We start from the raw sequence: 22637 nt of genomic DNA on the forward strand, positions 1-22637 counted from the left end.
CCTCCGCCCCTTTCCACCCTACCTGGCGGCTCCGCGGCTCCACCACTTGCCAGACTAGGAGGATTAAGTCGGTCTCGTCGGAGCCCAGGTCCGGTCCCAGCGCACCCGCCGTGGCTCCGAATATTACTACCAGGGGTCCCGGCCCGGGGCGGGGATCCGCGGCGGAGTCCGCGACGGGGTCCGGGCCGGGGGGCGGTGGCTGAGGCGGCGGCGGAGTCATGGCCGCAGAGGGAGAAGGCGCTCGGCCAAACACACGCGGACCGACGAGGGGCACGCACGCACCCACCGACCGACGGCAAACGCGGACCAGCTTGGGCGGGACACCGAGTGACGGGGGCGGCACCTGCGGCCCGGCAGGCTCAGTGGGCGCTGCCGAGACGCACCCGCTGCGCCTCGCGGGGCGGGGCGGGGAGGCTACCGGCCCCCGCCCTCTCTGGGCGAGTTACCTGCAGGCCCCGGCAGCCACGTGACCGGGGGCGGCCCCCGGGAACCTTGTGGGAGAGACGCCAGGACCCAGCCTAGGCTGCGCGCACTCCCGCTCCCAGCCCACGCGCGCGCTCAGGTTACGGGTTCCCACTACCCCGGCGGGCCCTGCCTGACTTCTAGGATAACCCCCCAACCCTCCCAGGGACCGTGAGACCTCCGCAAAGGAACGTACAGGACCCCGAGCCTTCTCCAATCCGTGAGGGTCACACGGGACCTGTGGAAGTCACCAGGATGCAGTCAGGGGATTGTGGGGGCCACCACAACCAGTCTGAGGGCGATAGAAGTCACCAGGGGTCAAGGGGGGCGGTAAGAGTTACCGGGTATGACCCAGAGGCCCGTGGAGGGGGCGGGGGGATCATTAGAGCCGTGGGTTGGGTCACCAGAGATCACGGGGGCTAGGCTTGTCCACACAGGTGCGAGGGTCTGTCCTGAGCCCGGCTCCCGGCAGAGCCTGCAGTACCGAGACAGGGTCGTTGTGGGGCGGAGGGTGCGTAGGCCTGGTGCAGGGATAGGAGGAAGCCCCCCACTTCTCTCCACAGAGAGCGGCACCCTAGATGAGTCTGAGCTAAGTGGTTCGGGCCAGGAGCCTCATCCCTCCCCCGCATGGAGGCTCCTGCATGTCTTCGTCGCCTCCCCGCCAACCAGGGGAAGGGCCTAGGGCCCGGCCCAGCAAGATAGTGAGCTTGCTGGCGGTGGTGGGGGTGGGGGCGTGCGGGGGGCTAGTGGCAAGTGTGCGCACTGCAGCCTTTCCATCTTCTTGGTGTCCGGGACCAACACCTCAATTCCGACAGACACTCTTTGAGGGTTCTCAAGAAACCTTCGCTCCGTCGAGCTTGGTAAGGTCCCTTTACAAGCGCGTTCCCAGGCTGCCTCGGGCTTCCCCGAATTCTCCCATTTACTTGACTGAGAAACTGAAGGAAAATCGGGACGGTGGGGGCGGGGAGAAAGGGCGCGGAAGCAAAGACATGGGATTGCCAAGCTCTGCCCGAGACTGGAGCGTGGGCCCCACCTCGAGCTTTCGGAGAAGCAGGGCGCTGCGTCCGAGCCTGCGCACGATGGAGAGAGCGGGGATCCGGGAGCATCCTCGGCTCAGACCGGAAGAAGGGGAGCAGCCCAAGGCGAGAGCTTGCTCACTGAACCCATACCACAGCGCGTCCCCACTAGACGGATGATGAGACTGGGACGCCCGGGAGGGAAATGAGTCGCGTCAGGTCACGGTAGTTACGAGGGAGGAGGAATTGTCCCCCGGTCCAGCGGCTTCGCGCCACCCCAGCTTCCCCTAGGGGTAGAGGCAGGTGCCGGCTTGTGGTAGTGCCTCTCCCGACGTGTCACCACCCCCGGAAGCGCTGACCGAATCAGGCTCGGAGGGCGGGGTATGGCGCTGGTAGGGCTCCGCCCCCTCCAGATAAGCCTGGAATGTCAAATATTTGCCCGCGGGGCGGGGCGCAATGGCAAAGCGAGGCCCTGCCCCCACCTGCCCTGGAGCGCGCATGCGCCAGGAGGAGTCTGGCCTTATCCAGGCAACGCTTTTGCAACAAACTTTCCCCTTCCGGAACAGCCCACCGGGGGGACGCAAAGGCGCCTCTTAAAACTTCCCTGGCATTCGTCGCGTCTTCCCCCGCTTCTGGCTACCGCTCCTACTGGACAGAGCCGCGGCACGGGGCGCTATCCCGGCTCGCCCCTCCTGCGCCCCCATCTGTTCAACCTCCAAACCTTCGCGCAAGGTCCTTTTTCTCTCCCTTCGGCGTGACTCTCCGGGAAGCCTCCCTCTTGCGCTCGAGGTGACCTCTCCCATGCGGCACCTCTGGCCGTTCTGAGCTCAGTCCTCTAGAATCGCTCTCCTGCGTGTCCAGGTCCCCGCTGGTTGGTGAACCTGAGGCCTCAGGCTGGCAGCTTGAGGCGGCTCCCCGCAACTCCTGCGGGCCCATCCGGCCGCCCCCAACTGCAGTGAATTGCGAGTGAAACCTTAGACAAGTCTGACATGCTCAGCCCCCACCCTAACGCTTCGAAGCTTTTCTTGAAAAACTAAATTCCTTAAAACAATGTTGGTGCCTCAGCTTTGCTGGGCTCCCTTACTCATCTCCTTAGGCTGTGACCTCTTAGATGACCCTATTGATACTGAACAGCCTCCACTCCGTCCTCCAAGCGGCTCTCATAAATCCTTTTCCCCAGCACTGAGCACCGTATAACACGATTTATTAATCATTTATTGTCTCCCTCTCTCCACCCATGAGAACATACATTCTGGAGGACAGAGGCGCATCTCTAATACCTATTACCAGACCTGGCCCATAGTAGAGTTGCTCATTAAGACTTACCGATTGAATGAATATTTCTCTACGTTCAAGCATCGTCTGCCTTCGGGTATTCCAGCAACGATAGCCCTCCCTCTGGCCACAGGGCTTTTGCACTAGAGGTTCTTCTCTCTTCTCCCTGCCCACCTCGTGTCTTCAGTCCCTGCTCTTCCTCTAGATTTCGCCAACGCCCCTCCCAAGGCGCCTCCCTCCGTAGCAGGTGTCCCCACTGTAGTTTGAGATTTCTGCACTTCACTAGTAAATGCTCCCGCTCCTCACTTCCCGCACCCGGCGTTCGTGAATCGTGAATGAGTGAATCTGAGACCAAGTCACAGGAACGGGCTGAGTGTGGCCGCAAAGGCCCAAACCGCCTAAGGCGGTTATTTGAGGAAGGGACTGGGTCCCACTGACCCGCCGCGGGTACGTGAAGGCAGCGGCAGGCGCAGGGTGGGGTTCCTAGCGACGGACGCCGGGCGGGGAGGATGTCGCTCTCGAGGACCTACAGGGAGTCTAGGAATGATATTAAAAATGTTACAGCGGGGGAGGGTCACGACGCCGGGTTCCTGGCTAGGGGCGACCGCGAGGATCCACCCTTGCCGGTCCAGACCACACCCTACCTCAGAGACCCAGCGGTCTCCCCTGATCCCGCTGCTACCCTTCCTTATTTCCTGAGCCTCCAGAGTAAGTAGCAAGCGACCTGGCTGCCCCCCGGATTCCCATCTCCGCGCGTTTGTCAACTCTGCAGAGTCCCCACCAGGGCGCGCACTGATTCCGTCGCCAGAGCCTGGGCAAAGGCCCAAGCCAGAGGTGAAGAGGAGGTTTCCCTTGACACCGCTCCCAGGCTGCCTCCCCTGGGCTTGAGACTCTTGGTGGCTCCTGGCTCCCTGGACAGAGGCTAAGTTTTTCAGCTTAGTTTTCAGGGCCCTCAGCTTCTCTCTGCTCCACTCCCACCCATCCTGTGTTCCAGATACCCTGTTGAGATTCTTCAGGTCTCCAGGCTGCTGCACATGCCAAGCCCTCCGACTGGAGCACCCACCTACCTACCCACCCATTTGTTCTCCTGGAAAACTCTTACTTATCCTTCAAGATCCATCGCTAATATCCTTCCCCAGTCAGCCTTCCTTGATATCTAGGCTGGGTTGTATGTCCTCTCCTGGGTCCCTTTGCCCCAGGATTCTGTCACGGTTGGGTTAGTGTTTGGCTTCTCATGAGCCCAGGAAAGCTCTGGCAGCAGAGCATAGGGGTCTGCTGAGCCTTGGGCTTTAGAGAGAATCAATTGGCTTCCAAATGGGCTCAGCTTTGGCCATCAAACCAACCCAGAAGCCCCAATCCTGGCTTGGTTGCCCCAAATCCAGCTTGTATGTGTGTCTGAGGTGAGGGTGGAGGAATGCAAAGGGCCCAGGAACACAGGAGGGTTGTGTTTTGTTGTTGTTATTGTTGTTGATAAAGTTAACTTTTTTTTTTTTTAAAGGGCCGCCGGGGACTCACTTCTCCTCTTGTTCTCCTTGCTTTGACAGGAGCAACTCGGCAGCAACGAGCACTGAATCTCAAATTCTCTCTCGGCCCGGCGCGTTCCAAATCCTTCAGGTCAGGGAAGCGCTAGGAATCGGGGATGAGGATTGCGCTGCGTGGACTTCAGGTATTGCGTGCGGAGCCAGGTACACAGCAGCGGTGAACTGGGTCCGCCCCGTCGGCCGCAACGAGCTGGGCAGCCAGGCCACGCCTGGATCGATCAGTGCGCTCTGCGCGCAGCTCCATCGGGCCTGGCAGTGGTGTATTCGGGGGCGGGGCGACAAGACCCGACTGGGAGGGGCGCGTCTGGCGGCGAGTCCTTATTGGCAGGCCATTTGCGGGAAGCGGGCGCTGATTGGCCCGGAGGCTGCGGGCGGCTGCTGGCTGCTGCGGGCGGCGGGGTTAAGTACGTCGCTGGCGCTCCGGCCTAGGCGCAAGTCTGGAGCGCGCAATCCAGACCTTGGGTCTGGAGCCGGGTCGCACGCCATGGCTCTCCGCTTCTATCCCTACCGCGCGGCCTTGCTCCCTGTTGGCCTTCTGTTTCTCTTGCTGCTGCTAATGCTGCTCGCGGACCCCGAGCTGCCGGCTCCACGTCACCCCCCTGTGGTGCTGGGTGAGAACCGCGTTCGGTCGTGGGTCTGTCCGCCGGGCAGGATGGGGTGTAGACCTCTCTTTAGCATCCGCGTCTGTTCTGACTGGCTGTCTGTCTTGTCACCTGGCTGGGTCCTTCCACTTCCTGCCATGCTGGGCGCAGGTGTAGTTAGCCGTTCCCACCTGCTCCCGTCGAATGTGGGATGAGTGGGAAATTTCCCATATGCTTGTCCATCACCCGATGGTCCACATCAGCCAAGCCTTGTTGCGCCTTATTTCTTTGTTGGAAAGACCGAGGTCCTTCGGCCCCACTCCCCAAGGCCGGTTTGAGGAGTAGAATGGACATGAACCCTCAGGAGCCTCCGCATTAACCTGGACCTGGCTGTCTCTCTTGCCCTCCCAGACCCCACCAGTTTCAGAGGGCACTAAAAAGGAAACTCTTTGGAGAAAGGATTGCTCCCCTTGGGGAAAGCAGGCTTCCAAAGCTCCCCAGCATAACTTTCCAAGTGGGTGGCGTTGGACTTGATGAGGAGGTACAAGGGAAGCTGAGGCTGGCTGAAGACAGGGTTGGGACAGTGGCCAAGAAGAGGTGTCAGGGAACGTCTAGCTACATGACTGCACTTTCACCCTAGACCTCCTTGCCAGATCTAGCTGGACTAGGCTGTGTTGGGGTTGGAGCTGGTGATCCCCCTCTCACTCACTCCCTGGCCCCAGCCCTGACACCCATCTCAGATAAGGCAACTGTATAGAAGCCACAGTGTCTCTCTTGGTGGCCAGCAGGATGAGGCCTCTCTCTGGGGGGCTTTGGGTGCCTCATTCAGCCTATCACTCCCACCCAGAGCTGGTGTGTGATTGGCCAACCAGGACTCCTGAGGGCAGAGGCATATTAAGGAACACATGACATACTGAAGCTGCTGCAGCCTAAACCCCATGTTGTTTCTGCTGGGAGTATTTTAATAGGGGTGATGCACATGACAGAAGGGTAGGGTTGGCAGGCAGGATGGTTGCAAGGGGTCCAGAACTCTGGAGCAGGAAATGCTCCAGGGGGATGCTGGACCCAAGTTGGCCATGGAATTTGGGCAGACTTGGCCTTGCCTTCCCTAAGCTTGCAGAATTGAACTAATAATAGTCCCCAGAGATGAAGTCTGGACTGAGCAAGCACAGAGAATCCACAGACCCAGACTGGGTGTCGTGGTAGGCTTTCTGGAGTAGGCTGGAGCTGAGATAAAAAGAGAATTCCAGAGAGTGGGAACTATATGTGAGAAGAAAGGACATAAATGGTCCAGGTTGGCTGGAATAGAGTGGGAGGAAGGGTGGAGTTTGCAGAGGTTGAGGCATCTGGACTTTATCCTGGGGGCCGCAGGGAGCCACAGATTCTGAGTGAGGGGTGTGGCATTGGGAACTGTGTGGTCCTGCCCAGAACCTTCTCTGCAGCCTTCTCACTGGGCTTAGTGCTAACTCTGCACTTATTAATGCATTCGGTCATTGGTTATCCTAGGTCATGGCAGAGGAACCTCAGACCCTGCCCAGGGCCACAGAGCAGCTGGAATCCTAACATGTCCGAATTTTCAGGGAGTGAAGCTGACGGCATTAACCTTGGGAGACCTTCTGGTGGGCAGTGGATGAACCATTCTGGGCACAGAGCAGGAACCTTACCTTGGTCATTAGAAGATCAGCATCCCAGGGGGACCATACTCTAGGAGTAGAACCTGAATTGGTTGTGGAGAAAGCAGAGGCCAGAGAAGTGATATAGAAGAAGATCCTGGGCAGGGGGAGGGTACTGTAGACAAGCCATTTATACCTCTCCCAACCTCAGTCTCTTCATCTGTAACGTAGGGATAATAAGGGTGTCCCTTTTAAGTGTTATTGGGAGTGAAAGGCACATGAATGGCCCTGTCCTGGTTCTAAGCACAGAGCAACTGAGGAAGTGGTCACTGCTATTTCTAGAGGCCACTTAGGGCTAGGACAGAGGGCATCCAGGCAAAGAAGATCTGGTGACTTCCCCTTTCAGCAGTTTCCTCTTTGGTGGAGAATGGTGACCCAGGTCTCTGCACTGTCCTGCCCAGTCTGCAGGTGCGTCATTCAGAGGCCACACCCACATAATGCTGGGAGACTCCAAGCCTCCACGCCTCTGCCTTCCAGGGCTGCCCCCAAGACACTGTGAGATGGTGCACAGGGAGGCCTGAAAGGTCATCGATAGTAGGGAGACTGTGAAGGGCCTTGGATGTGGGGCAGTGAAGCAGTGGAGGATGGGTTTGAGTGTCACAAAGTCCCCAGGCTCTGAGTGGACAGGATAGGCCGGCAAGGGTGAAGAGAAGTCTTCCTTGGACTGGTCACACCTACCTCCCAAGGACTGTGGCTGGAATGATGTATTTGTCCATGTAATTGTATGTATGACACAGGGTCCAGGTGTACCAGGATGTTAAGATCCTCAAGATGATCTGCCCTCTGGGACCTTATTGGGCTCTGGCCTTTAGCAAGGCTGGGGACCTTTAGCAAAACAGGTGCCACTGTGAACTTCTCTCAGCTGTGTTTCTGTTCATCGCCTCCGTTTGGCAAGCCTGTCCTGTAACACCTTCTCTGGATTCAATGTTGGCCCAGTTAAGTGGTCCAGTGGGTTCTATCCTGTTCTACACTCCCTTTTTCAGAGTGAATGAGGCCCTGTCTACTCTGTTTGTAGCCTGGAATGGCTGCAGGTGGAAGGTGTTTGGTTTCAAACTTTGGGGGTGTCTGATACCTGGGCTGTATCTTTGGCCAAACTTTGGGGATTCTAGAAGTCAGAGGGGTTTCCTAGTCCCTCCCAGTTGAACCTCTCAGCTGAGGGACATGTGTAGAAATCATATATAGATCTAGACCAAGATCTCATTTAACAGATAAGAAAACTGAGGCCTAGCATGGGGAAGTGACTTGATCTTCAACCTCCTTCCAGTAACCTGAATGGTCCACAAGGATGTGCCAGTGAACATCCAGGGGATTTACTTTACCTGGGGTTGGGGAAAGTGTCAGGGGCTTCCCCCAAAACATGCCAGGTCTTTCCCAAATGCCCCTTGGGGTGTGTATCCATGGACTTGTCTCATACACTGCTGTGGGCCACATAGTAGTGGCAGCTTTTCTGTAAGGAGATGGTTCCCTGGTGATTCCAGAAGGTACAGAGGGGAAACTGAGGCTGAGGCTAGCCTGTGAGTCAAAGTCCCTGCTCTGATTTTTATGCCCCCAGCTCTGTGCTTCAGTTTGAGGTGTGGGATGAGGGAGATCTGCCATGGCATCCATGGCTCCTGGGGGGTCCTACTGTAGTCGTTGAATTTCTTGGGGTTCTCTAGACTGCCAGGCCCAGGGCCTCATGTATGCCTCATGCCTCCTGCAGTGCCTGGCGACTTGGGCAACCAGCTAGAGGCGAAGCTGGACAAGCCAACGGTCGTGCACTACCTCTGCTCTAAGAAGACCGACAGCTACTTCACGCTCTGGTTGAACCTTGAATTGCTGCTGCCTGTCATCATTGACTGTTGGATCGACAATATCAGGTGGGGGCAGGGGACATCTGGACGGGATGTTGCTCACTGACAGAACCCAGAGAGGTCTCCGGAGCTCATTTCCATGTCATTCTCACATCAAGAGACCCTGAAGTTACTGACCCCTCTCCCTCTCCATTGCCTCGGTCTGGTTGGCACCATCCCTGTGGTCTCCCAGACAGGGCTCTCCTCCACCCCCTGCTGCTCTTGTCTCTGTCCTCTCCAGTTCAGGCCTTGCCTCCCCGGAACCAGGAACACAGTTGTTGCTCAAATAATGTTTGAGCTGAATTGAATCTCATGTAGGTTTCTGTGCCAAGCCCCTGTTTACTAGGCCCAACATGGCCCCTTCCCCTGCCCTTGCCTGTAATCTGGCCACACTTGCCCCTCCAGCTGCTTGTTTTTCCTGGGATACACTGTATCTCCATGCCTTTGCACATGCTGTGCTTTTAGCCTGGAATTCTATCCCTCAACGCCCTTTGCCTTATAAATTCCCATTCACCCTTTAAAACCTGACCTGGTACTTTCATGAAGTCTCCTCTGCCTGTCCCCAGAGCTGTTAACGTCTCCTTCCCCCAAGCTACATGCATATTTCTTCTAATTCTCTTAAGAATGTTTCCCCAGTCATAATAGTATACTAAGAATTACTATTGAACATAGGCAAGTGCATTTTACATACTCTCTTTCATTTAATCATACAGTAACTCTATGACACAAGTCCTATTTTAAAATCTCTTTTACAGATGAGGAAATCTGGGAGCTCAAATGGGGTGACAAAATTGCCTAGGATCACTCCATGAATAAGTGGCAGAACCAGGATTCAAATCAAGAATTGTGTGACTCTGAGATTCCCTCTTAGACTGAGCTCCCTGAGGACAGGGACTATATCTGTTCTACTTTTAAAGCATTGGACCCAGGAACACAGTTGTTGCTCAATAAATGTTTGCGCTGAATTGAATCTCACGCGTGAAGTTTTTCCTGTGGGCCTGCTACCTTATTCTCCAGGCACCCTGCCCTTCCCTGTTGTTTATGTTGCCCACTTTGTTGACTCTTTCCTCCTCTGTGTGTGATCAGGCTTATTTCTGGTTGTTGATCTGTGTTTCTATTTTTGTATCACAGCCATGGCCTCAAGTACTGCCAGATAGAGGTGCGGGCTGGTGTCGAGAGGGGCTTGTCTGCCTTCGTCGGTCTTCTGATCTGTGTAGACTTCCATACAGCACAGAGCTGCTTTAGCTTGCCAGAACAGTTTTCAGTGTTTTGCTGGGTGGCCATTTGGGTAATCTATAGATTGTCCTGGAAAGAGTGGGCCTCTAGGATATTTATGCTATTATTCAGGCCAGTGTTGTGGATTCCTGTCAGCTTTCTGGGCTGGTTTTTCATGGGGGTGGGACTTGAGACCACCAGAGACTGCAGGGCTAGCCTTTGTTTTTTGGAGCACATTTGCCTCCTTGGTGTCTAGGGAGGCTAGAGCAGGGTTCCTGGAGGGACACAAGGCTTTTCTCTTGTTTCCTGTCACCTGTGCCCCTCATTTATCCAGGCCTTGCTCACCCCTCACCCCCAGGAGGGGGAACACAGAAGCCATGGCTCCTGTCTGGTTCTGTTGCACACTGCACCCATGGAAGCTGTGAGATAAAATGTGATTGTTTTAGGCTGCTAAGTTCATGGTAATTAGTTTATGGAAAACTAATACAGGGCTGTTGGGGATCCCCTCCCTGTTGCTGGTGATCCACATGCTACATCCCTATGCTGTGGCTCTTTAGGAATTTGTTGGCCAAGCCCTGGGCATTGTTGTTACAGTCTGGCAGGCGATATGGCCCTGAGACACAGGGTGGGGCCTGTGGACATGATTTAACCATTCCCTTCCTCCATGGGTGGTGTGGTGGGACGATGCTGCCTCCTGGTCCAAAGCCCAGAGCAAGTGGGAACTAGCTGTAGCTACTTGGGTCTGCACAAGGCCTTTCTCCTGTTATCTACCACCCATCCCCATTGTTTCTCCAGGCCTTGCCCACCCGACCACCCCCTGGTGGTGCTCAGGCCCTGAGGTGGGGTCTCTCCTGTCTGGTTCTGTTGTGCACTGCGCTTACTATCTCCTTTGCCCTGTGATCTGTTGTGGTGGGTGGCAGAACCTGTGGAGACAGGGGGATAGGATCAAGTGTGATATTCATGGCAGGGCCAAGGCTGGTGCTTCTTTCTTTCAGCCGAGTCCAAGATTATGGTGGTTTTCCAGAGGAATATCCTCATTCTGGGGGTGGGTGTCATCGGGGTAAGGGAATGTGTCCTTGACAGGGGTCCTGGGGTCAGGGTCTTTGGAGTGAGCCTTCGTGGGAGTCCTCATTTGGATGTGATTACCCTAATCCATGTTTTATAAACTGACTTTGTTACTTTGCAGTCTCTCCTATACATCTGACCAAACTTGGGGATGGGAAGGGAGTGTGACTCACGACATGGGAGGTATTAGGACACACTAAGTCCAGTGTCACCTCTGGCTCACTGGCTCGGTATCCCCTCCTGACAGGCTGATCTACAACAGAACGTCCCGGGCCAGCCAGTTCCCCGATGGGGTGGATGTGCGTGTCCCCGGCTTTGGGAAGACTTTCTCCCTGGAGTTCCTGGACCCCAGCAAAAGCAGTGTGGGTATGTAGGCCTCACTCATGCCCTCCAGAGAACAGGGCTGAGGGTTCTGCTGGACTCCTGGAGTGGAAAGAACCCTGACAGTTTGAGGAGGGCAGCCTGTGAGCTTCCCCAACCAGCAGGGCCTTGTAGCACTCTCTGGTGATCTCCCTGCAGTAGATGTAACAGTCCCCTTGGTGGGCGTGGTGTGGTGGGTAGCACTGGCTGTACCCTCTAATCCTGTGCATTTCTGTCCATAGGTTCCTATTTCCACACCATGGTGGAGAGCCTTGTGAGCTGGGGCTACACACGGGGTGAGGACCTTCGCGGGGCCCCCTATGACTGGCGTCGAGCCCCAAGTAAGCAGATACTTTCTTTCCCTCACTGAGGTCTTGGGAGGCAGGAATGAGGGGGTCATGGCCACCACAGGCCCTGGGCTCTTCCCTTCCCTGTCAGGCCTCTGGCATCCAGCCTAGAGTAAGCAGTCACCCTGTCGCCTGCTCCCCCAAAGTCTTAGGCAGTGGGATGGGGGTAAGGAGGGCACAGCCACCACCCCTGATCAATCCTGTCCATGTCCTTCCCCATCCTTTCCCCCAGGAGCTCTGGGCCTCTGAGCCTTGAGGAGAGATAAAGAAGCTGAGGGGGAGAAAAAGAGCCTCTTTGTTTCCTCCCTTCATGGAAAATGGTGGGGAAACCAGGCCACTCCCCGCACCCACCTAGGCCTGGGTCCGGCCTGAGAAATAGCCTGTGATTTGGGCCCCAGCATCCTTCCTGCCTGACTCCTGCCTGGCTCTGGCCTGCAGATGAAAACGGGCCCTACTTCCTGGCCCTCCAGGAGATGATCGAGGAGATGCACCAGCTGTACGGGGGCTCCGTGGTACTGGTTGCCCACAGCATGGGCAACATGTACACGCTCTACTTTCTGCAGCAGCAGCCACAGGCCTGGAAGGACAAGTATATCCATTCCTTTGTGGCACTGGGTCCACCCTGGGGAGGTGTGGCCAAGACCCTGCGTGTCCTGGCCTCAGGTAAGACCCTGCCTGGCCCAGCGTGGGGGACTGGTGTTGGGGAGGCCACCTTCTTTCCCTCCACCATGCCCTCCTGGGCCACCATCTCCTTTTCTGGGTCAGCACCCTTCTTTCTCCAAAGCGGCATTCCTTTTCAAACCTCTTTTTCCGAAGGGATCTAATACCTTCCCTAATTCCACCTCTCTAGATATTAGCATTTGCATATGTGTGCATACACACACTGCACACACACACACACACACACACACACACTCATAGAGTACTCAGGATTGGCTGGTCTAATTTGGTTTTAGTTCTTCCTCTTACCCTCAGCCTCACTTGTTCATCTCCGCCATTCTCCTGGAAGAGGAAGGCTGAAGTATAGTTTTCCATTGCACCACCGTCTGTGGGTGGAGGAAGCCTCATTTGCCTCTGTGGGCAACAGTGGGAGGTAGCAGATGACAGCTGGCTGACCCTGCTTGCCCAGCAGTTGGAAAAGCTGTCTTCTTCCCCGTCCATCTCGTCTGCCTGCCAGCTGTAGCTATAGGGCAGGGCATCCTTCTCTAGGAGGGGCTTTCCTCTCTCTGCTAGGACTGGGTTTGAGCCCTGTGGCCCCTCACTTTGGAGATGTGAATCAGAGCCATGCCTCATGTCTCATCAGCTTTCTTCCTCAAGTCACTAGGATCACCTGACCTGCCTTTGATCTGCTGATCATTGTGGTCAGGTCAGGCCTGGTGCCTTTTCCAACAGTGACCCTGGATTAGCCAGACAATAAGTCCAAAGCCCAGAGACTCAGATATAGGGCAAGATCACATCATAGTCACCTACCCTGTCCGACTTGGACCTGGAAGGCCAGAGGTGGGCACCTCCTGATCAGAGACAGGACCATGAGGAAGTTCAGGCCCCGCCCCAGTTCAGAACTTCCCTGTGAGCCCCCTTAGAGCTTTGCCTCAGATGTGGGGAGACTTCTATCAGGCCTGGCAGTCTGGGAGCAGGGATGAGGGGGGCCCTTGGACACCTAGGGGCTTCTCTTTTCTTAGGGGTCTTATTGCTGTGCCCCACTAGGCAGAGTGAGTCAGAAAGGCACCTCTGCTTTTAGGTTCAGGGTGGGGTGAGGGGTCACCATGGGTCCTGAACAGGTCACAGTCCCCTGTTCCCAAGTTCTAGTTTACCCCCCAGAGTTCCCACTGGCTAATGAGTGTTGTATTATTTGCACACCTGTGTGCCAGGGGCTCTGACTCTGTCTTCAGCCTCCTCCCCTCTTGCCTTGTCTCTAGCAGGCCCGGCTGCCCAGGCCAGTAAACAGGCAGGTGGGTGGGGATAAGACCAAGGCTGGCCAATATCTGAGTCTAGGAAAAGAAAAACATTTATGTAGCTCAGTGTAATAAAGGAGAAAGAAGAACATGTCTCTGGGCTGCCAACCTGCTGATTGACCTGAGACATAGTCAGTGCCTTCAGGCCCTGGGATAAGTGCTTGGAGGAGGGTGCCATTTACAGATGAGGAAACAGATGATAAATCACCCTGTGGGTGTGTGCTGCCTAAATCTCTAAGGATGAAATACAAAAGGAAAGAAACAAGTCATGGTTTTGTGCTTTCCAGACGTAGCAAAAATAAAGAGAAGCAATAAAAACCAATGCAGGGATGGTAGTTATAATGTGTTGATGATAAGTGCTTGGAAATGCTGGAGTGTTGACTGGGCCATCGGCTGCCCAGCAAGCGCACATTCCTGAGCACAGACTGACCGGAACTCTCTCCCTGTAGGGGACAACAACCGGATCCCGGTCATTGGGCCCCTGAAGATCCGGGAGCAGCAGCGGTCTGCCATCTCTACCAGCTGGCTGCTGCCCTACAACTACACCTGGCCACCTGAGAAGGTGTTTGTGTACACATCCACCACCAACTACACGTTGCGGGACTATCACCAGTTCTTCCAGGACATTGGCTTTAAGGATGGCTGGCTCATGAGGCAGGACACGGAGGGGCTGGTTGAAGCCACGAGGCCTCCTGGTGTGCGGCTGCACTGCCTCTATGGCACCGGTGTCCCCACGCCCGAGTCCTTCCACTATGAGAGCTTCCCTGACCGCGACCCCAAAATCTGCTTTGGTGATGGTGACGGCACTGTGAACGTGCAGAGTGCACTGCAGTGCCGAGCCTGGCATGACCGGCAGGAGCACCAAGTGTCGTTGCAGGCACTGCCAGGCAGCGAGCACATCGAGATGCTGGCCAATGGCACAACCCTGGCCTATCTGAAACGTGTGCTCCTCGGGCCCTGATCTCTGCACCCGGCAGGGGCTGACAAATGGCTTGGCCACAGCTGCTTCTCTTGGTCTCTGGGTCTGCCACAGCCCACGAGTTTAGCAAAACTTTTGACTGACCATCCAAGGCCCTGGATCTTGGAATGTGAAGCATCTGCCATGGGGGGGAAGTGTAGTTTCTAATCTTCCTTCTGTGGGGATGAAGAAGGAAGACATTGAGTCTGGACTCAAGGGACCCCTGACGGAGAAATGCTACTAATGGTGGAATTGTTGTGGCCCAGGACTGGCATCTAGCCCTAGTCCCCAGCTCCAGGGCCATGCCGTCCTCCTGCCCCGTTGGCCTCCTCACACTTGCCCACTGGGGCCTGGCCCCTCAGCCTTCCTCTGACAAGCATTACTGAGCAGTGGTCTCTGTTCCCAAGGGTCCCAGGAGTGGGCTTCTGGTCCTCAGGGTAGCCCCTCTCACACATAGGCCACAGCCCTAGTCCCAAGTGGGCCTGCCACTAGCCATGGGTGGCCTCCCTTTGGCTGACCTGTTTGGCAGTTTGACTCTGGTTTCCTGGGGCAGCCCAGTTTCCCCTGCAGGCAGGGGCTGGTTGTTGTGCTCTCCATGGTTCCCAGGCCCTGGGGCATTCACTCCTACCTCCCTCACCTCCAGGAGCTGCCTAGCTAGGTCTGGCCGGGTTGCTCAGGACTGGGCAGCAGATGAACCTCAGTTCTGTGAGCCATGTCCCAGCAACCCTGATCCCCTTGATTGGGCTGTTGGCCACAGTGTTGATGATGACTTCCTTTGCTCTGGGTCTGTGGCCTGGGGTTGAAATCAGGCCCCAGTGCCATGGCCTTCTAGGTGCCTGTGGAGAAAGGGAGCTCAAGTAAGCAGCCAAAGCCACCCAGAGCTGCTCTGAGCTACCCTACCCTAACCCCACCACAACACCATGTGGCCACCCTGCCCTATGGTCTCTCCAGTGCCCAACTGGACTGAGAGGAGGTGGGGCTCCTGCCTAGTACCTGTCCCTACCTGGCAGCTGAGTGGTGTTCAGTCTACAGTATCTGGCTCAGAAATTTGAGTGGGCCTGGTTGGCTGACCCCTTGGAGACTTGGGGCTCTCCTCGGTTTTCTGGCTGCCCCAGAGGTGCTGCCTGGGTCTTCCTCTGATAGTAGGAATCAGTGATCTGAGCCTGCCTCATTGGCAGTGGGCTCCAATTGTGTGACAGGCTACATAGGTCAAGGCTTGGGTCCAGCCTCACAGGTGAGGCCCCAAGGCCACAATCAGGGAACTTAGGCCAGATTGTGCTGTTCTCCCACAAAGTTTCTGTGGAGCTCGGTTTTCTGTTGCATACATGCCCAGCATCTTTCTCCTTTCGTTTCTGAGTGGCGGACCCTGCATGGGGCCCTGAGCAGCTGTACCTCGGTTCTGGCAATAAAGTATTATGGATGCTGTAAGGTGCCCTGGGCTAGGCTCTGCTCTAAGCATGAAGAGACAGAGAGGGTGGAAGGAAGAGGGTGGCTAAAGAGGAAGATCGGGGCTGGACCTTTACCGCAGCCTTAATGGTTTCTTTCAGTGCCAAAGCATGGACCCTGCACCCCTCTTTTGGGCTTCATCCTCCTGCCTCTGAGAGGTGCCCTCTCCCCTGGAACCCAGCTCCCCTTCTAAGGTGTTGGTGTGCAGCTCCTGCCCTTGCTCCTGCCTCTCTGCCCAGTCAGCAGTCCCATGTGCTGCCCCAGAGCTGGGAGCCAGGAACAGTCCTGAGGTCTGCCTGGTGGGACTTCCCTTTCTAGCCTTCTGTCTTCTCCCAGCTTGCAGAACTCAGCAGCCTTTGGACCTAGAGTTCTTTTTAGGGCACCGTGCTTCCCCTTTGCTTCTTCAGGTTCATCTGACTGCAAACTGCCCACCTTTGGGACAGAGAGACTGAGGGATGAAGAGAGACAGATGAGACTGGTATGGACAGAGACTAGACGGAGAGAGATGGAGAGTGGCAGGGACAGAGAGACTAGGGACCAAACAGAAATGGACACAGAGAGGACAAGGACAGAGAAGCAGAGACAGAGTCCGAGACAGGGATCTGTGGGTAGGGATATTGGGGTGGTAGGAGCCCAATCCCTGCCTCCCACATGGCTTCTCACTAGTTGGGGCTCCAGGCTTTTATATACCCTGGACCACCAGAGGGCGCTCTAAACCCTCACATGGCCAGATTTTAGCCAAGCCTCAGGGAAGGGGTGGCTCAGAGAAGGGGGCACAAGCCAGTTCAGCGTTGGCCTCCATAAAAAGATGAAAGCACAAAAGAGCACAGACTCTCATCTCCTGGCCCTGCCCAGCCTGACTCTTGGCTCTGCCCACACTCCACTCTCCCACCCATCCCACCCCTTGTGGTGGCCCTGCAGCTACCCACTCACCCCTGACCAGTTTCAACCTCAGTGCTACCCTAGGTTTAATGGCTACAGAGGGAGGGCCTGGAATCAGCAGGCTTCGGGACCAGGAGACCCGGGTTCAAATCCCACCCAACTTTGCTAGCCCCAGACAAGTAGCCCAAAGTGTCTCCTTAACCTCCCTAAGCCTTGATTTCCTCATTCAGAGGATAGGGGATGATTAAATGTCCCCTGCTGGGTGGTCCTAAGGAACACTGATGGTGCTGGTAGGTGCCTGACTAGTGCTTGGTGCACAGTGGGATTCCTGCTGTGGTTGCTGTAACAGGCTGAGACAGAGTGAAGCCAGAGGAACTGGCAGGTTCTGTATGTGGCTGTTGCAAGGACAAGTGGACTGGCTGTCACTGAGTGACCCAAAAGTGTCCATGCCCTCCGTCTGCCAGCAAGGCAGGAGGAACCAACCAAGGGGATAAATAGTCAGAATTCTAAGGATTCTAAATGCATAAACACACTTTTCACACTGGAACACCCAAGAAATGTGTTCCAAGCAAAGGGCATAACCAAGGCAGCACCAGCTAAGAGCTTCTCAAGGATTCTGACTGTCATCTCAGGGCTATGGACAGATTGCTAGAAGGATTTAGGCAGGGAAACAGAAAGATTTCAATCTGTAATTCGGGAGAATATCCTACCCTGGGGGGATGGGTTGGAGGGAGCAAGATAGGGGCTGGAAGGCTACTGAGGGCTCTGGGATATCCAGAAATTTGGCTGGGAAGAAGAGGAGGGAGGAGCAAGGGTCCAGGCTTCACCCATCTCTGGCTGGGAGAGCAGGGGTTTGGGGGTGGTCTGTCTGGAATCACAGGGTTGTACAATTGTGGGCATGGGGGGGGGGGTGACACCACGGCCCAGGAAAGAGGGTCAGCACCTGAGGTGTGTGGACGGGAGCTTTGAGGGAGAGCTCCACCACCCATGAGGCTCAGGTGGCTCAGGAGGCCCTAGACAGAGCCCCAGAGCCACCAGAGAGACTGAGGAGGAGCAGCCAGAGGAAGACAGGAGGACAGGAGGGGCAGTTCCCCCAAGAGGAGTGTCAGCAGGGTCAGGCAAGGTGAGGACTGAAAAACGTCCTCAGGCCGCAGCTCCAGGGAGGCCCGAGGTTGGCTGAGTGACTCCGTGCCTGTGGGGTCCCACTAGGATGTGTGGTGGCCGGAGCAGTGAGTGTGGAAGGACACGTGTAGGGCGGCGTGTGTCTCCCTGGGGTCCAGGCGACGGCCCGCGTGAGTCCCGGCGTGGCCCGGATGCGGTTTGACCAGCAACCGCACGCCGAGTCTGGGCTGCAAACGTGGGCACCCGGATGGCGGAGGCCGCGGCGGCCGCTGGGGCCCGGAAGCGCCGCCACCCGCGGGCCGGCGCGAAGCCGGCGGCGCCCTGTCCCGACGTGACGCGCGCTGTCGCGATCCGGCGGCGGGTGACGTGCGGGGGCGGAGCCTGAGTGGCGGTGGCGGCCGTGGCGGCGGCGCGACCGAGCATCCTGGCGGCGCCGGCCTCGTGGAGGTAACGGGCCGGGCCGCGGGCGGGCCGCGTCGGGGAGCGCGGCCGGGGCCGGGACCGCTGGGTCGCGCCGAGCTCTCCGCGCCGCTGCCGCGTGCGGGATGCGGGGCCCGGAATTGGGAACCGGCCGCAGGGAGGCCGAGCCGGGGGCGCGTGAGGGGGAGAGTCGCTGCCCCGGAGAGGGAGCGGGAGGGGGACGCTGTGAGCGTGGGAGACCCGAGTGTGAGGGAGACTCCGTGTGTGTGTGTGTGTGTGAGAAACCCTGGGCCTGAGGGTGACTCTGGGAATGTGCAAACCCCGAGTTTAAGCTGTGAGTGTGTGAAGCCCCAGGTGTGAGGGAGAGAATGTGTATGTGTGTGTGTGTGAGACAGAAAGAGAATGGGAGAGAGACCCTGGACATGAGGGAGACCGCATGTGTGTGAGACCCTGAGTGTGAGGGTGATGCAATGAGTGTGAGAGACTGAGTGTGTGAGACTCTAGGTGTGAAGGAGACTGTGAGAGAGACAAGTGTGAGTGTGAGAGACTGAGTGTAAGACTGAGTGTGCAAGAGATCCTGAGTGTGAGGGTGATTCAGAGTAAGGACTGTGTGTGAGGGAGAATTCTGGGTTGTGAGACTTTGTGAGTGTGAGAGATGGAGAGGGTAAGATTGAATGTTCAAGAGATTCTAAACATGAGCGACTCTGAGAGTATGAGAGACACTGAGAGGGTGACTGAGTGTGAGGTAATCTGAGGATGAGAGTGTTGAGAGAGATGTGAGTGTGAGGGAAGCTCTGAGTGTGAGAGGGACTAAGTGTAAGACTGAGTGTGAGAGAGACTGTGAGAGTGGTCTTGAGTGTGAGACTATGTGAGTGTGTGAGAGACCATGTGAGATACTTCAAGTGTGAGACTGTAAGAATCCATGATGTGTGAGAGATTGTGAGCATTTGAGAAACACTGTGATCTCTGTGAGAGACTCTGGATAAGACGGAGGATGCAAGACTGAGTGTGTGAGAGGACTGTGAGCATGTAAAAGCATGTAAGACTGTTTCAGGAATTCTGAATGCAAGACCATGAGTGTGTCAGAGAACTGTGTGAGTGTGAGGTGGGGTGACAGTGGCTTCTCTAAGTTCTGGAGCCAGGGTGGGAGTGGATGCCACCCTTTTTCCCTGGACCCAAGCAGACTCCCAGGGCCCAGGTGCGAGTGCTCAGGCCCAGTTTACCCCAAAAACGTGGGAGGTGGCTCTGGGCACTGGTGCTGGGTCCCTACCCCTCCCACTTTGAGGCTGGTGTAGATTCGCTTCTGCCCTCTCCTTGGGTGGAAACAAAGCTTGGGGATGCTGCAAGATTTTGTCTAGTGTTGAGGCTTGGAGTGTTGGGATTGTGGAGCTAGGGAATGGTGTGCTCCTGTTATTATGAGTCTTTTAAGGGTCCTCCTGTCATCTTGTTTGATCATCTCTTGCCATAAATTTAAGGAGATATTTGTGTAACATTCTGAAACTTCTTCACTAACTCAGCACTAAGCAAGCAGTATGGTCACCATGTTGTGTAATGGTCAGTATAAATTGGAAGCAACAATTAATTCAGCAGATGCTTTGGAGTACCTCTGGTGTGCAGTGGGTTAGATGCTTGATGACACAAGTTAAAAAAGAACATTGTTTCTGCCAGTCATGGAAGAAAAAACACAGCAGTGAATCTAGCACCCTGATAACAGAATGCTCAGCCATCTGGTGCCTTATCTCTGAGAGCTGCTCTCAGATTTGAAGATCTAGGAGGAGCAGACTGGAAAGTCTGTGAGTGCTTCCTTTAGTCATTTCTGACTCTCTCTGCCTGCTGTTAGGACCCCCAGGAAACGGCCCAGGCTTCCTAAATGACTAGAGTCCCATTGTGCACTGATGCCTTTTGCTTCTCAACTTTGAACTCAAATTGGCATTCAAGTTGTTATATTTGATTTCCTTTCCTGACAAATGTGTGGACAACCACAAGCCTGATATTCTCCTATCTTCCTTGCCGCTTCCTCCTTCCCTGTCTGGCTATGGACATATTTTTATTGCAGACCAAAAGCATATACCAGTCACGTGACCTGTCTACTTGGAACATCTTGGTACAGGAAATTTCATACCTCTGTGCTTCCTGCTGTTGTTTCTAGAATGTGAATATATTTCTATAAAAGTTACACAAACAGTGCTCACGGGATCTGGGATCTGGGCCTCAGGGAGCAACAGCTGTCTAGACAGGCATGATTTGAGACGACCAGGCTTGTTCTCCGACATGTGTTTGGCCTAGTTGCTACAGTTACAACCCCTGTGAGTGTGATGGACTTCTCAGGAACTGAGTGCTGCCCCTGCTGTCCCTGTTTAGATTTTACAAAGGGAAATATCCTGCTGCTTACTAGGTTTATTTTTTGATAAATTGCTTCTTACTCTTTGTTGCAGAGAGTAAATGGCCAAGACAGATGAGTGAAATTAGGCCCCGCTGTGGAAACTTCATTTTCTTCTCAGTACCTGACTCGTTTGTGATGAGATAGCTTATGGAAGTGTGATGTTCACTTGTTTCCTGACAGGTGACTATTATTGCTTTGTTTTCTGTTAGCTTTCTTGGATATTTCTGATTCATAGAGTTTAGTTATTTGTGTGCAATATGAATAAGATACTTGTAAAGAGAATGGCTCACATATAATTTACGAATCTCTTTAATATTACATTATAGTATGTAATACTATATAACTATTTATACATATAAAATACATTACATTATATAAATAAATACATATTTATATAAATAAGTTACATATTTATTTACATATTTTTCTAAAGAGTAATTTGTAGTTGTTTATAATTAAAGATACTTGCAATAAGGTTGTTAAAAAGAAATAGAAAACCAAAATCATGGAAAAGACTAGGTAACAAATATAATAGTGAGGGCCACTAGCCACCACTATGATTGGGAGCTGAATTTGATCTTGAGTGGTTTTGGATATCTTAGGTAAAAAGACAAACGTAAAGAGTGTTCGGTTTGCTAATGCTGCCATTATGCAAAATACCAGAAATGGATTGGCTTTTACAAAGGGGATTTATTAGGTTACAAATTTACAGTTCTAAGGCCATAAAAGTGTCCAAACTAAGGCATCAACAATAGGATACCTTCACTGAAGGAAGGCCAATGGCGTCCTGAACACCTCTGTCAGCTGGGAAGGCACATGGCCGGTATCTGGTGGTCCTTTGCTCCCAGGTTGCATTTCAAAATGGCTTTCTCCAAAATGTCTCTGGGCTTCTGTTTCTCTTAGCTTCTCTTTCTCAGCCTCTGTGCATCCTTGCTTGGGCTTCTATCTCTCTTATCTTCTCTCTTTCAGGTCTCGTGCATCTTTGCTTGTTCTCCCAGAGCATTTCTCTCTAAATGTCTGGGTGTCCTCTCTTTGCTTCTCCAGGGCAAATTCTGGGCTTCATCTCTTAGCCTAGCATCTCCAAATGTCTTTCTGTCTGCATCTCCAAGTGTCTCCAGGCGTCAGCAACTGTGTTGGCTCTTGAGCTTTCTTAAGTACCCCAGTGAATTAATGAAGATCCGCCTTCAATGGATGGGGTCCATGCTGCCATGGAAATAATTTAATCAAAGGTCTCACCCACAGTTGGGTGGGTCACATCTCCATGGAAATAATCAAAAAATTCCACCCAACAAGACTGGATTAAAAACGGTCACATAATTTTCGTTATTTGATAGAAAGAAGTACAATAAATATATTTCTTTTTTAAGTTTAAGCATTTTTTAAATGAATGCATACTGATTATGGAAAATTTATAAAACACAGAGAAGTATAGAGAAGGAAGAGTCCTCTGTGTTTCCATCACAATCAAGATTTTGGTGTATGTCTCAATAATGTTTCTTTTTTTTCCCAGTCTTCAGTTATAAAAGAGGTCTTAAATCTAGTTTGTAAAATTTTCTTTGTAATTGAACTTTGATCTGTTTTTTTGTTTTTTCCTGAAAATTGCATCTTACAGTTTCATGGTTAAATTTTCATGGGGAAATTTTAGTGGCATGGTGAATCATTCTAATCTGCTGCAGAGGCTTGGAAAATAGGATGAAAAGCCTTTTAGAAAGCTGATTGTGTCCTTATAACTAGGTTTTACAACTTTTTTTCATGACAGGACCTTATAGGATGGGTTGAATGATTTAATGGCGATTACTTTCAACAGTCATTTTAGAAAGATTGTGTGTTATAAAGAGAGAGACTAAGAGGCTGATATTATGTGTGATCTTCACATGCTAATTTTTCCTTTCAATTGGATAAGAAGTGAAGGCAGAAAGATAGCCAACTCAGGGAGGGTGATCTGGTAGATTTTTGATGACACCCCCCACCTCCCCCCACACACAATACCAGACTATCTATCTAGAGGTAATGACTTAAATAAACCCCTTGAGTCAGTGATTTTTATCCCACTGATTTGCAGAGGGTCTGCAAATCCATGTCTACCCCCAAGCATTATGTGTGGACA

General features: G+C 53.9%; 3 protein-coding genes across 19 annotated transcripts in view; 2 read left to right on the top strand and 1 right to left on the bottom strand.

Moving 5' to 3' along the window:
- The window catches only part of ESRP2 (epithelial splicing regulatory protein 2), a 71780-nt gene extending 69359 nt beyond the window's left edge, over positions 1-2421 (bottom strand). For 3 of the 8 annotated variants that reach the window (XM_037815885.1, XM_037815887.1, XM_037815886.1), the window contains exons 1-2: positions 2200-2420; positions 23-937 (exon numbers count right to left, since the gene is read on the bottom strand). In XM_037815885.1, the coding sequence (XP_037671813.1) occupies positions 23-220 (198 nt within the window). In that variant the 5' untranslated portion in view covers positions 221-937; positions 2200-2420. Of the gene's footprint in view, positions 1-22; positions 938-2199 lie in introns of those variants that run through there. The other 5 variants (XM_037815889.1, XM_037815888.1, XM_037815892.1 and 2 more) reach the window with 3 other exon arrangements.
- On the top strand, positions 679-15705 carry PLA2G15 (phospholipase A2 group XV). Of its 5 annotated transcripts, none has more exons than XM_037815895.1 (7): positions 679-792; positions 4298-4419; positions 8248-8404; positions 10905-11023; positions 11260-11358; positions 11803-12027; positions 13769-14280. In XM_037815895.1, exons 5-7 carry the CDS (start codon positions 11277-11279, stop codon positions 14278-14280), a joined length of 819 nt encoding a protein of 272 aa, XP_037671823.1. In that variant the 5' UTR covers positions 679-792; positions 4298-4419; positions 8248-8404; positions 10905-11023; positions 11260-11276. The 5 variants fall into 5 exon arrangements, with proteins under 5 accessions (XP_037671823.1, XP_037671826.1, XP_037671825.1 ...); XM_037815898.1 differs by lacking the exon at positions 679-792 and adding an exon at positions 3195-3200; XM_037815897.1 differs by lacking the exon at positions 679-792 and having other exon boundaries at positions 4243-4419.
- Positions 15706-18098: 2393 nt separating this feature from the next.
- Positions 18099-22637, top strand: part of SLC7A6 (solute carrier family 7 member 6) — a 62424-nt gene continuing 57885 nt past the window's right edge. For 4 of the 6 annotated variants that reach the window (XR_005213873.1, XR_005213874.1, XM_037816351.1 and 1 more), the window contains exons 1-2: positions 18101-18174; positions 20583-20710. The gene's annotated coding sequence lies outside the window, so the exon portion shown is untranslated. Of the gene's footprint in view, positions 18175-20582; positions 20711-22637 lie in introns of all 6 variants that reach the window. The other 2 variants (XM_037816353.1, XM_037816354.1) reach the window with 2 other exon arrangements.

The sequence above is a fragment of the Choloepus didactylus genome, chromosome 22, assembly GCF_015220235.1.
Source record: "Choloepus didactylus isolate mChoDid1 chromosome 22, mChoDid1.pri, whole genome shotgun sequence".
Lineage (NCBI taxonomy): Eukaryota > Metazoa > Chordata > Mammalia > Pilosa > Megalonychidae > Choloepus > Choloepus didactylus.